The sequence below is a fragment of the Silene latifolia genome, chromosome 11 (assembly GCF_048544455.1).
Source record: "Silene latifolia isolate original U9 population chromosome 11, ASM4854445v1, whole genome shotgun sequence".
NCBI classification, from domain to species: Eukaryota; Viridiplantae; Streptophyta; class Magnoliopsida; order Caryophyllales; family Caryophyllaceae; genus Silene; species Silene latifolia.
The window spans coordinates 206,752,065-206,765,051 of NC_133536.1; the positions used below are offsets into that span (position 1 = coordinate 206,752,065).

A 12,987-nucleotide genomic window follows, 5' to 3' on the forward strand; every position below is an offset into this window, starting at 1 on the left:
CGACCATGGACTAAAAGTTGATATTCAACAATCGATCCATGGCCAAACAATGAGATTCAACAATCGATCCATGGCCAAACAATGAGATTCATTGTTCAACCATGAGCAATTATCAATGATACTCAACAATCAACCATGGCTAAACAATGAGGATCAACGTTCCATCATGGCCAAACAATGATACCCATTGATCAACCATGGACTGAAAGTCGACACTCATCATTCAACCATGGCCAAACAATGAATCTCATTGTTTAGCCATGGCAAAACGTGTGATTTGAACGTTCACCATGGGTCAAACCTTGGGGCTCAACGTTCACCATGGCCAAAACGTTGGTTTTCATTGTTTGGCCCATGGTTGAACTTTGAATCTCAACTTTTCGTCCATGGTTGATGGTTAAGTCTCATTTTTCAGTCCATTGGTTGTATAATACACAAAAAACACGCAATCTTTACTCTAATTTAGTAAATACGTATAACGAATAGATTAATTAAAGAGATTAAGTTGTTTACGTAGGTGATTGCGGATCCGTCATGGTAATTGTTGTTTGTAATTTTTTAAATTGTTGTTGGTGATTTTTTTTTTTAATTTAATTGGTTTTACTTGAATTTGAGAGAATTTAGTTTAGAGAGAAAAAGTAGTGTCAAAGTGCAAGGGACATTATCGTCTTTTGGAATGAAAACGTCGTCGATATTTACTAAAACGTCGTCGATATAAATCAGCCCCCATATTAAATGCCAATATTATCAAGTACTCCCTCTTGTGAATGACACAAGAATTAAGGAGAGAAGTTAAATAATGTAAAGTATTGTGGAGGGGTGACGTATTGGAGAGAGAGAAGATATTGTGGGGTATTATTGTGAGTGGAGTGATTAAAATAAGTATTGTTGTGGAAGTGAGCGTAGTATTGTTGTGGGTTAAAGTGATTAAAATAAGTATAAAAGTGCATCAAAAATAGATAGTGGGACATTATTGTGAATAAACATAAATGGACAAAGAACACTTATGTAGAATAGGAGGGAGTATTGCGACTTACTAAGACATTGGACAATGCACACTATTTTTTGACAATCTCGATGGTGGCAGCTCATATGCCTATTAGACATCGTGTTTTCAAGAAATTTTGCCAATGGTGTAATAAATACTATGCTCGTTCCGCTATATGCTGGACCATGTCCATTTCTATTAATATAATTTTGAATTACTTAGGCTTAGCATTTTGCATAAATGTTTTTTTACGCTTTTTTCTTGCATATCCACTAAACTAAAAGAATAAGAGTTGTTCACAATTTTCCCACTCAATTGATTGACAAATATGGTGGGTCCACATTAAAATTATGATTTTTAATTTATTGACTAAAGATTGTATCCACAGAATAAAATATTACAATCAAATCAAATGCCAACTAAAAATAGGTTTAACACTGCTATTATCCACGCTTAATGTACTCGTAGTATACTAATTTGTTCCTTTTTAAGTTGGTGGTTGGAGTTAATAAGGTTTCAATTTTATTTTATTTTTTTCTAAAATAAATTGTCGTCTCCCTTTTTTTTTAGAGTTAACTAATCGTTATTAATATGGGTTGTTCTTAATAAAGGATAAGGAGTAAAAATCAATAATTCTAATTTTTCCTATTAAAAATAAAAGAAAAAAGAATATAGGGGTAAATAATATTTTTAATTGTTTGTAAATCGTCCTTCTATATGTGGCGTATACTATTTATATATGTTTCCGTTATAAGGTCAACTAGGTTTGGTGCCCGGCTACGCCCGGGCTACCTTTATTTACCATTTAAATTTTATTTTCTATGAAATCTGTTTCGCTAAATTTGATTAACACGTACATTTACAATTTATATCTTGAAATTATGATGAGACGTAAAATTAATCAACAAATTATATGACACGTTCACCACTTCCGCTGCAATATTATTACTTTCACTACATCCCCTGTTAATACTATTATCTTCACTACTTCTTCGATTATTGTTGTTTGTTTAACTACTCATACTATTTTTACGGCTAACTTGTTAGTTTTGTCAAACTCATATATTTAAATAAACTAATATTTTCTTAAAATCGAATTGTTAGTTAATTTTTCATACTCTCTCCGTTGTTCCTACTGTTACTTTCATTACATGTTTTGTGACTACTATAGTACTATTACTTTCACTTCTCCCGCCGTCATAATTTTTCCTTTCACTACTCCTGCATTTACTATTATTAATTTCACTACTCCAATTGCTGCTAGAATGACTTTCACGACTCCGGTTGCTATTATTGTTGCTTTTACTACTCACATGGGTGGTTACTATGATCATATTAGTTGATTATCTAGTTGTATTAGAGTTATATATTTAAATAAATATGAAATATTATATTAGAATATTATTTAAGAGCAATCATTATTATTTACTAATTAAATTACAAATCTAATGAATTATGGAATATTATATTTTTTTGAAAATCTAGATTGATTTATTTACCTTTTAATAGTTTCCAAAATATAAAATACTTATATTATATTATATTATATTATATTCGTGTATGTTAAATAATTAACATCTTTATACTAATTAATATCATAAATGGGGTATGTTATTTTAAGGAAAATCACCAGTGTTCTCTAAATTTATATTTCAACCAAAACTATATAATATTTACATTGAAGTCCCTTGGTCGGGTCCATGACACAGTGTCATGATTAAAAACTATATAGTATAATTAATTTGTATAGATTTATTTAATTACATTGAAGTCCCTTGGTTTCTGGAATTAATATATAGTATTGATATGCGTTTTATAATAACAATGTACTGACCATATATTAGACTATATTATTCCATAATAGTGGCTGTTCACTCAGTGGTCCGGGCCAAAGACCAGACCGGACCGGACCATTTGGTCCGGACCAGATCGGACTGAATTTTGTTTGGTCCGGTCCATGGTCCACCTATTTACTCTACTTTGGTCTTCGGTCTGGTCCTGGACCAACCCGAATAGACCGCGGACCGGACCATGGACCGAAGTTATGTAATAAAAGAATTTTTAATTTTGTAATATTATTGATTTTATTTTCTACTTTGTTTACACGTATCATAAGATGTGTAATTATGTAGTTAAATCTAGTAAGAAAATAATGTTGTTTATTTTGATCATTACGAACTTCTCGAGTTCTAGTTTTATATGCTAAAACATGTCAATGACAATAATATTTCGTCCACTTTGGTCCATTTGGTCCGGTCCACGTGTTTTTATGGTCCAGACCCGACCAGACCAATATTAATATGGTCCGATCCTCGGTCCACCTCTTAACCCTTATTTGGTCTTCGGTCCAGAGAATTTGGTCCGGTCCGGTCCGGTCTCGGACCAATGAACACCCTACTTTTAATAATAAAAATAGGTTCACACCAAAAATAATTTAATCTAAAAGTCCTTTGAACAGTAAACCTTTTTTTTTTTTTTTTTTTTTTTATAATTTTACTAACATTATAGTCAGTATATTACAGCATACTATTATAACTACAACTCATTTATGTACATTTTTTTTATTTTTACAAGCTTAATTAATTTAACGCTCACAAATGCCGTGCTTTAGCACGGGTTCTCAACTAGTTAAGTATAGTAACTGGCTAACGGCCATGGTTTATACTTTATAGACGTCTTGATGTCCCCTATTGAGGTTGGTTGAAGATTAGGTAAATTGGGGCGCCATCTGGTATAACGAAAGTATTAATATCGGCCCAAAAGAAAGGAAGAATGGATTTGGGCCCAAGTAGTAATTATCTAGATTAGTCTATGACGCAAGTAATAATTATCAAGAGTCTCGTAGATTCAAGACTTTTCTAGAATATTTATTTGGAGAAAATATATACATCATATTTTCTATCACAAAATCTCATTGAAGACGGGCGATATCCGTTACAAGCTGTGACGGATACCGTTTTCTCTCACAAAATACCCATTAAAAGATGAGTGGGTAGCACATGGGGGTGCCCCACCTTATCCCATCTCTCTTTTTGTGAGAGGTCACAAGCTTGTGACGGGATTAGCCCGTCACAAGCAAGACTAGCTGATTCTCTATATATAATTTTTTTTTCCACAAGAAATAAGAAAGTGAATTTATACCCACAATACACATAATCTCACATGGCATTAACCTAAAAAGGAAATAGTGAAGATACAAATCAATCTAAAAAAGAAAATAGGAATACACAATTCAACACCTAAAAAAGGAAATAAGGAAAAAAATCCGAATAATAACCGAATAAGAAAATAGAGAATAATATATACTTCCTCCCTTCAACTCCACTCTACCTATTTCACTTTTGTACACTATTCACAATTGTGTATTCAATTTCGATTTTCTCTCGATACGTAAGTAGAAATATATTCATGTGGGATCTTGTTTGATTCGTCTTTACGAATACATTAAAAATATATAACTTTTATAATTTTTGCAAATACGTAGCTAATGATATTTAGCGCGTAAAACATGCGTTGACAAACGTGAAAAAAGAAAGTGGTAGAGTGGAGTTGAATGGAGGAAGTATATAAGAACATGAGGGTATATATATATACTCCATATAAGAAAAATAAGGGTTTGAGGGTGGATTTAGATCTGAATCAAATAAAAAAGAAAGAAAAGAAAAGAAAGGAGATGGCGGCGCGTGAAGATGTTGGGTGTAAGCCGGATGAGCTAATGAAACAATTGAAGCAGCTACAGGAAGAAGATGGAGAGGACGACGAGGACATATTTATACACTGCGGCTCATCTCGATGGTGTCTGGTTTCGAAACGTTGGGAGTCTCTTAAGCTTCCTTTTGGCACACATATGTGGCCTAATCCTGCTACTATTTCCGGTAATTTGTATTGTTTTGGATCACCCAAACTTGTTCCCAAGGTTTGGAATCGTAATTGTAATGATTGGAAAGATTTGAACTTACCTCATTTGATTGATCGTACAGTCTCTCAACCCGTTATTGTTGATCATAAAAACAATCGTCTTCTTGTCCATTTCTCCGATTCTGACGAGGAGATCTATGCCTTTTATCCCAATTCCAATTCCAATTCCAATTGGCGTTGTCTCGTCAAGAATTTCGATAGAATTTGGCATCCTGCTGTGGCGGTTTCAAATAACATCCTGTTTATGAATTATAGCGGCCTCGTCAATCTTATTGATGCCTATGACCTATCAACCAATCAGTCCTTGCAAGTTGTTGCGGATTTCTCCAGGGTCGATAAAATTCCTTCTGAATATAATGCCATGTTTACTTTTCCGGAAAAGGATGTTTTATGTTTGGCTACTCACTGGAGTTGTATACGAACCAGACCCGCTTCGGTTCACTTCCTCAGGTTCAGTTTCAACCATACCACTGGCACTGATGTTTTAAAACTCACTGCTCTTGATTACCAGTGTTATGATATTCCTCGTTCCGCCAATGTTTTGGATTTTCTTTTATTGTAAATTGTAGCACCATCTTTATAAGTACAACCTTTTATAGTTTTATATCACTAGATGTTGCCTCGTGCGTTGCTCGCGAATCCCCAACTTCACGATTATGAGAGGTATTTTAATACAAAGGATTAGAACGGAGAAAGTATTCATTAGACCATGTCATTCATCCACGTACCCTCGCGCATTATAGCTCCACCCTGTTGTAACACACTTCCACTTGTCAGGAGCACACGCAACGGTCTCATTCACGCTACTCGCCTTACATAAGACTCACCCGTCTTCCTTAGCCATCTAGGAAGATACATAAACCTTTGGCTTATCAATCTAGGACGCCACCCTAAGCTCGTCTTGACTCTTTGACTCGACGACATTCTTATTTTCAATTCATTTTCAAATCATGCTTTCAATAACAAAACAAATCATGTCCAATCAAGCAGAAGACATAACAAACATTAAATAAAGTCAATAATTTTTCATTTTAATCTTATTTGATAAATAATTAAATGAACAACACTAATTCTCATATGAGACTGTTTCACAATAATAAGCTTACCTAAAGCAAAAGGAAATCAAAAACATCGGATAGAGGAGGAATATCATAAGTCTGGTAATCAAGAGCAGTGAGGTATACAACATTAGTACCACTAGTATGGTTGAACCTCAACCTAATGATGTGAACCGATGCGGGTCTGGTTCGTGTACGACACACGTCAGTAACCAAACATAAAACATTAGTTTGTGGGAGAATAAAGATGGCATCATACAGAGACTGAGTTCTACCGACCCTTGAAAAATCCCCAACAATTTGCAACATCTGATTCGTGTTTAGGTCATATGCTTCAACAAGATTGCCGAGAGGGAAATAATGAATAAAAAGAATATTATCGGAAACCGCCATAACCGAATGCCAAATTCTATTATAATTCTCGACCAGACACCGCCAACTGTTATCGGAATTGGAATTGGAATTGGAATTGGGATAGAAGGCGTATATGATCTGTTTGGAGTCAAATAAACAGAAAAGAGCACGATTGTTTTGATGATCAACAATAACAGGAGTAACGACTTTACGATCAATCAAATGAGCAGGCAAGTGTATATCCTTCCATTCATTAGAATTACGATTCCAAACCTTGGGAAACAGATGCGGTGATCCGAAACAATATAAATTACCGGAAATAGTAACCGGATTAGCCCAATCATATGTCAGATAAGGAGAATTAAGAGACTCCCAATGTTTCGAAACCAGACACCATCGAGATGAACCGAAGTGTATGTGTATGTCTTTGTCATCTCCATCTACCTTTAGATTCTTCAATTGTTTCAACAGTTCATTCGGATGTTTAATGTTGCCTACGATATAGATGCTTGAATCAAACTTAGCTAACTTTCCCATACCAAAACCTCTCACTGTTAGAATCTTTGTTATTTCGTTCAATTCAATCTTCTTCTCATTCAGGTCTACTGTGTGGAATTCAAATTCCAATTGATGCTTACTATTAGTATTCAACCTCAACGCACGAACCAATAATTTACACGCAGCATCTTCACCCGCTACCGCTGCCGTCGTCATCTTTTGATTTTGATCTCAATCCAAAACCCTTTTTCTTTGCTTTCTTCCTTTCTGATTATTCTTTTTCTTTTATATATATTTTTTTTCGTATAGATGAGTAATATACTTGTGCCATAGAGTTATCTAAATCTAAGTCTAAATACTTGCTAACTGAAGGGCCCAGATCTAGATAGCACGGACACTCTTCCTAACTAGCCGTCCCGTGTCGGATAATTGGATACCCGACACTCTTCGGACACACGCCTAAAAATGTTATAGTTTAGATGAGGAATAAATTGTCAAAAGAGATTGATTAGAAGATTGGTTTGGGTAAGAAATGAGAAATAGTTATAGTTAAGGTCGAATTTTACCTTCAGTTACCTAAATTTAGTATCATATACATTAAATTTAGAATCAAATACATTACAAAAATAAAATCATACGTTATTTATAGCCATAAAATATGTTTTTTTTATAATTAAATTTAAATAGCGTGTCTCGTGTCCTAAATTTTATGGGATATCATATCACATGTCCGTGTCGGTGCTACCTAGGCCCAAATCCGGTAGAAAAGTGATTATTATTAACATGATACAATTAGCAATATGAACATATAAAATGATAGCTATAATTAAGGAGAGAATAAGGGGATATAAAGGAAAATTGACACCCCCTAGATTTAAGGCACTAATACTCATCTTCCTATTAATATATAGAGCTACGTGATTTTCTCGTTTTGGCCCCTTAAATTTTTTATTTTCTTACGTATGGTATGAGTATAACCCTTTTTTATTGAAAGAAAACCTTTTTTTTGAGGAAAACACCCAAAGAGTGTAATTATAATAACGATCGATCAAAGATTACAGCATTGTTCGCGCTTGGTGGCAAAGTATCCAACCAAACCATTTTACCTACAGTTCTAGGAGTACCATGAGTTAAAGCGTGTGCCACGCAATTGTTTAGCCTACTAGTAAAAGACCAAATAACATAATCAAACTCATTACTTAAAAACAAAATGTCCTCAATCACTTGCGAAAATAAACTCCGTCCTTCCTTTAGAGCATCCATTACAATCAAGCAATCACTTTCGAGCACTACTCTTCTATGGCCTCGGTTTCGAGCCTCTTGAATGCCATCCAAGACCGCTACCGCCTCCGCAACATGTGGCTCCCAATTCTACTCTCGGAAGTAAGCTCCACCTCATAACACCTCTCCATGATCATCTCGACACACCCAGCCATATCCCACACCCTCTCCCTCCTTCACCCCTGCATCAACATTCACTTTAACATACCCCTTCGCGGCCGCTTTCCACCCTTCGCACCTATCATCCCTTGTTGCCCTCGTCGTCTCCCACGCCAATTCCTCCCAGCTATACTCTCCCCCACTCCCTCGTCCATGACATCATTGACCCTCTTAACAATCCTACACGACTCCACCTTCCAGTCTTCAAAAACCACCTTGTTTCGATGCTCCCACACAGCCCAACATCCAACCGCAAACTTCCCATATTCCTCACCCATCTCCCTCACCTCGCTTCGACCAGCCCCTGATATCACTTTCCCTCTCCTCTCCTTCCCACGAGAAACCCAGCCCTTCCTAGGCCCACTTCGTCACACCACAGTCACCAAAGAAAACTTTTAAGTAGCCCCAAGCAATATTCATTTAATGGTAACTAATTTATTGTAATGTCTCAATCTTTATCATACATCGGATAGTTGACATTATTATTTTCTAATTCTGTATCGGATATTCTGCCCCTTTTCAAAATTTCACAGTGCGATATGTTTCCCCTTTAGGTAACGAGAATAGACGGCTACATTCACTAAATCACTCTTTCTTTAATAAAGAAGATTTTAAGGCAGATCGGATACTCACTTGTACCACGTCATTATACAATGAGAAGCTTTATTTCTCTCTCATTCTAGTTAGATTAGATTTTTCTTGGTCACTTTCGGAAAATTATTTCAACTTTCCTAATTAGGTAAAATATACGAGTACATGATAGCTAAGAATTTATAAGAAAATCCTATGAGTAGGCATATGAAACAATGAAAGACACAAGAATTTTGTAAAATATTTGGACGAAATAAATTTTATTTCCTTATCAATTGGATAATCATGTATTACTGTTAAGCTGTATTTAGGATAATATGTAGTTTGTGTGAATGAATTGTGTTGTTTTATTATTCCACATATCAATCTATTTATACATCAAGTAGTTGGCTTATACATTGAATCAAACTCAGCCAAATACAATGGATTTGCTTAATACAATAATTTGGTAATTGTAATCATCGGATAACAATAAGTTGGGAAATACAAGGAGCGAAATACGGAAGGAATCCGGAAGGCCTATTCGGGCCTAACAATTACGTATGATTTATAAGTAACATTAGTATGTGTATATGACATTTTAGAGTAAACAACCCAACAAGTATGTGTATATTCCAAACAAAAATTCCCGAGTTATTTCGTTTTGCTGTACATTTGATGTCGCGATTTCATTCCATATTAATAACTTTAGGCTTAAATCCATCAACAAGTTTACATATATACTGTCAATTATTATAGAGCTTTGCTCTTGTTTCTTTAACCACAATAACAAGATCTAATTTTTTGCAAGAACTTTTGTTGAAGAAAAGAGTTTGATTGTTTGCACGAATTGCGAGGTTAGTTGTATTGTTTTTGTTTACAATTATATATTCCTCATATGTTCTGGTCAATAGTTATCTATGTTTGAATTTCCGTTCCCCTCACAAAAAAGGATAATAGATAACTATTGACTAGGATGTTATAATTTGTTTTGTTACTTATTTTTTTTACCTACCAAATGCAAATGTGTTTTTTCGCTTTAAAATATTACGAATAAATTAAGAGTCACGGTTAATTCTGACGATCCTAAACCAATTGGATCTCGAAAGAAAATAAGTCATTCGATCGAGAAGCGATTGTAGAGAGAAAATAATTCCCGTGTGACAACCAAACGAGCCCTAAGTCATTCGAGAGGGAAAATATGGGTGAAAAGTATGTATTTTGACTTTGGGTTTAAGTGAGTTTTTAGGAAAAGCCGTGTTGATCTCAAATTATATTGGGACTATCTAAGACTTTGTTGATGTTGTCGTCGACTTTGTTATTGTTAGTTGTTCGTTAATGTTGTCGCCGGGCTCGAGTTCAAGATTTGTTCTGAACTTTCAATTGAAATAACTCAAAATCACGAGTCACGACACTCGTTTAATCATATTAATTTACATAATTTTATGTTCGATGGAGTCTACCTCAACTGTTTGTAAAGCCGCTAATGTGTTTATTTGATTTTCAATTAGGGGAAGTACAAATATAAACCCTATCCATTTTATAAGAATTTTGTCAATCGAATCACTTATAATTATAGCGATATTTAAACCAAGTGCTTGTGGCCCAGTGGTGATTCCAGGCTCCCTCAAAGCGTGGAAAATTCTGCGAATTGCGAGGTCCTGGGTTCAAATCCCACTGTGGGGTACGCATGCGGTTATTTCGGCCTTCGAGGGGAAACCCCGTTGAATAAGTGGACCCTGGGCTTGCCGGTGTCTGGGTGTCCGAGGGTTTGCTCGCTCCTTGGATCAGCCTGGTCGGCCTTCGTGGGGCAACCCCGATGAAGCTGGGGCTGGTAGCTGGGAGAGGGATTCTCCCTTTGCTTGCAAAAAAAAAAAAATTATAGCGATATTTAAGTATCATCATTAACCTTATTAATTTCTCTGTTGTCAACCAATACAATAGAATAAAATAACCTTACTTCTCGATTGTCAACCAATTCACATAATTTTGCAATTCACATGAAATGGAAAAAAAGTGTTTGGTTGGAATGTGTTAGGAATTCCCACTTACTTAGGGGGTCTAGCCGCCTAGGTAAGCAATTTCCCCAAAACTGGAGGAATTAAAATTCATATGGAACTTCAATTCATGCAATTCGTCATGTAGCACTAATGTTTTTTCAGGAAAAAACAATCATACATTTAGAGGTAAATTTCATATATTTTTTTTATTAAAATGATAGATTAATACAAATATGTGTATATACAACGAGAGAGGTTTAGGGGAGTGTTGCACAAGTTTTTGTAATCTTGCCGTACGAAATACAAATATGTGTATATTTTTTTGTTATTTTAGCATGTAAAATTCTCTGGCTATGCCCCTATACTTGAAGTTAATTTCCCTTAAAACGGAGGTCTCCCCATGCATCATGTTTTTAGTTATAAAACAAATTTGTTACTTTTCTATATGCATTGTTTGTTTGCCTTATACATATCATTTGACCCGTTTTAAGCTTATAACGGATATATCCGTCTTAAATAAGAATTTGCGGTGATACTTAACCTAAACAACCCAAAAGGCCAAAACCCTACTTGTTTAAAAGAGACCTACCCCTTTATAAATTCTATGTTTTCTATGTACTTGCATTTTGATACACAAATACTATATGTTGTATATTGTATATTTCTACAACAGGTTAATAATCATCAATTATTGATTTATTTCACTTTTTTTTTTCTATAATTTATTCTTCCATTAGAAATAGATGGCAACAAGCAAAGAAGGCAACAATAATTCATGGACTTGGGAACAAGACAAAGCATTCGAGATCGGTTTAGCAATTTACCCTGAAAATTGTGAACAAAGATGGGGAAAAATAGCAGAACAAATTCCAGGGCATAAGACATTAGAACAAGTCAAACACCACTATCAACTTTTACTAGATGATATTGCAAACATTGAAGCAGGAAATGTGGATTTACCAAACTACTCAGACGAGTCCTCGTCGAAAAAGGGTGGGATTAGGAGGAATTCGGATTGGGAAAGACGGAGAGGACAACCATGGACGGAGGAAGAACACAAGCAATTTTTAATGGGAATGGAGAAGTATGGAAAAGGAGATTGGAAAACTATAGCTAAGGAATTTGTTAGGACTCGAACCCCGACTCAAGTCGCTAGTCATGCGCAAAAACATTTTAAAAGGCAAGAAAAGAAGAAAAAAGACGCGAAAAGATGGAGTATTTTCGATATTACTAGTCCGAGGAATGAAATAGAATGGAAGAGGGGTAATGATGTAATTTCATCAAGTAGGGAAGTGCCAATAATGTTGCCTATAAATCGCGGAAATGCGAATGGTATGGTTGCAAGGCCCGTGTCCCCGCCTTTGTCCCCGCCATTGAGTTGGTGTCTTGATAGCGACGACGATGTTTTAGACTTGGCGTATGAGGAGTGTTTATCTCAGCTTCCACCTTTGTAATGTTAGTTTAGCATTTTAGGTCACAACTACTAGTCACATTATTATGCACATATTACAATTTGTTTGATACCAAATTCTCTTTAATTCTCCAAAATAAATGCATTTTTTTGAGACACATGTATTTTGAATTTCAACTTTAGACGGATAGTGCCCGTCTAAATGAGATTTTGGGTTGAATTTTGATGTATCATATGGAAGATCCCGAACGGAGCTCAATTGTATGGGTTTAGAATCGAATTGGGGTGATTTGAGGCCCAAGAAGATTATCTGCCCTATAGTTTGTTGACGTAGCACTTGAAACCGAAATCTCGCAAAAGCGCAATATTTATCTTTTAAGAGATCGTCTCAACAGGTATAATGAAAGTCATGCAGATGTCAACTTGTTTAGCTGGTGATGTCATAAAAGTGTATACTTATAATCTGGTTTTAAATATCGTTAGAATTGACTTGCCCTCGTGACACCATTTACGCAAAAAGTATAAACAATGATAAGACTTAAGAGTCTTGACTCCCAAAAAAAACATAATTAGCAGATAGCATATTACCCGTTCTAACTACTAAAAATAAGAGAACACTATTTGTGATTTTAGTATGAAAGATTGAAAGCATCTTATTAAAGAGCTTGTGCAAGTGCAACATTGTAAATGAATAGTTGCAAAAAGAGACGTTTTGTACATTCAAAGTAGATGTGATTTTGGGTTGGGTAT

At 35.1% G+C, this 12,987-nt stretch overlaps 1 protein-coding gene across 1 annotated transcript; it reads left to right on the forward strand.

The window, feature by feature from the left end:
• The first annotated feature begins 11,478 nt into the window (after nt 1–11,478).
• On the forward strand, nt 11,479–12,444 carry LOC141615396 (transcription factor SRM1-like). Its single transcript, XM_074433770.1, has one exon. The coding sequence runs from the start codon at nt 11,570–11,572 to the stop codon at nt 12,278–12,280; it is 711 nt and encodes a 236-aa protein (XP_074289871.1). The 5' UTR covers nt 11,479–11,569; the 3' UTR covers nt 12,281–12,444.
• Nucleotides 12,445–12,987: the final 543 nt, after the last annotated feature.

Coding starts and splice junctions, on each gene's coding strand:
- LOC141615396 (XM_074433770.1), top strand. CDS start 11,570: ATGGCAACAAGCAAAGAAGGCAACAATAATTCATGGACTTGGGAACAA.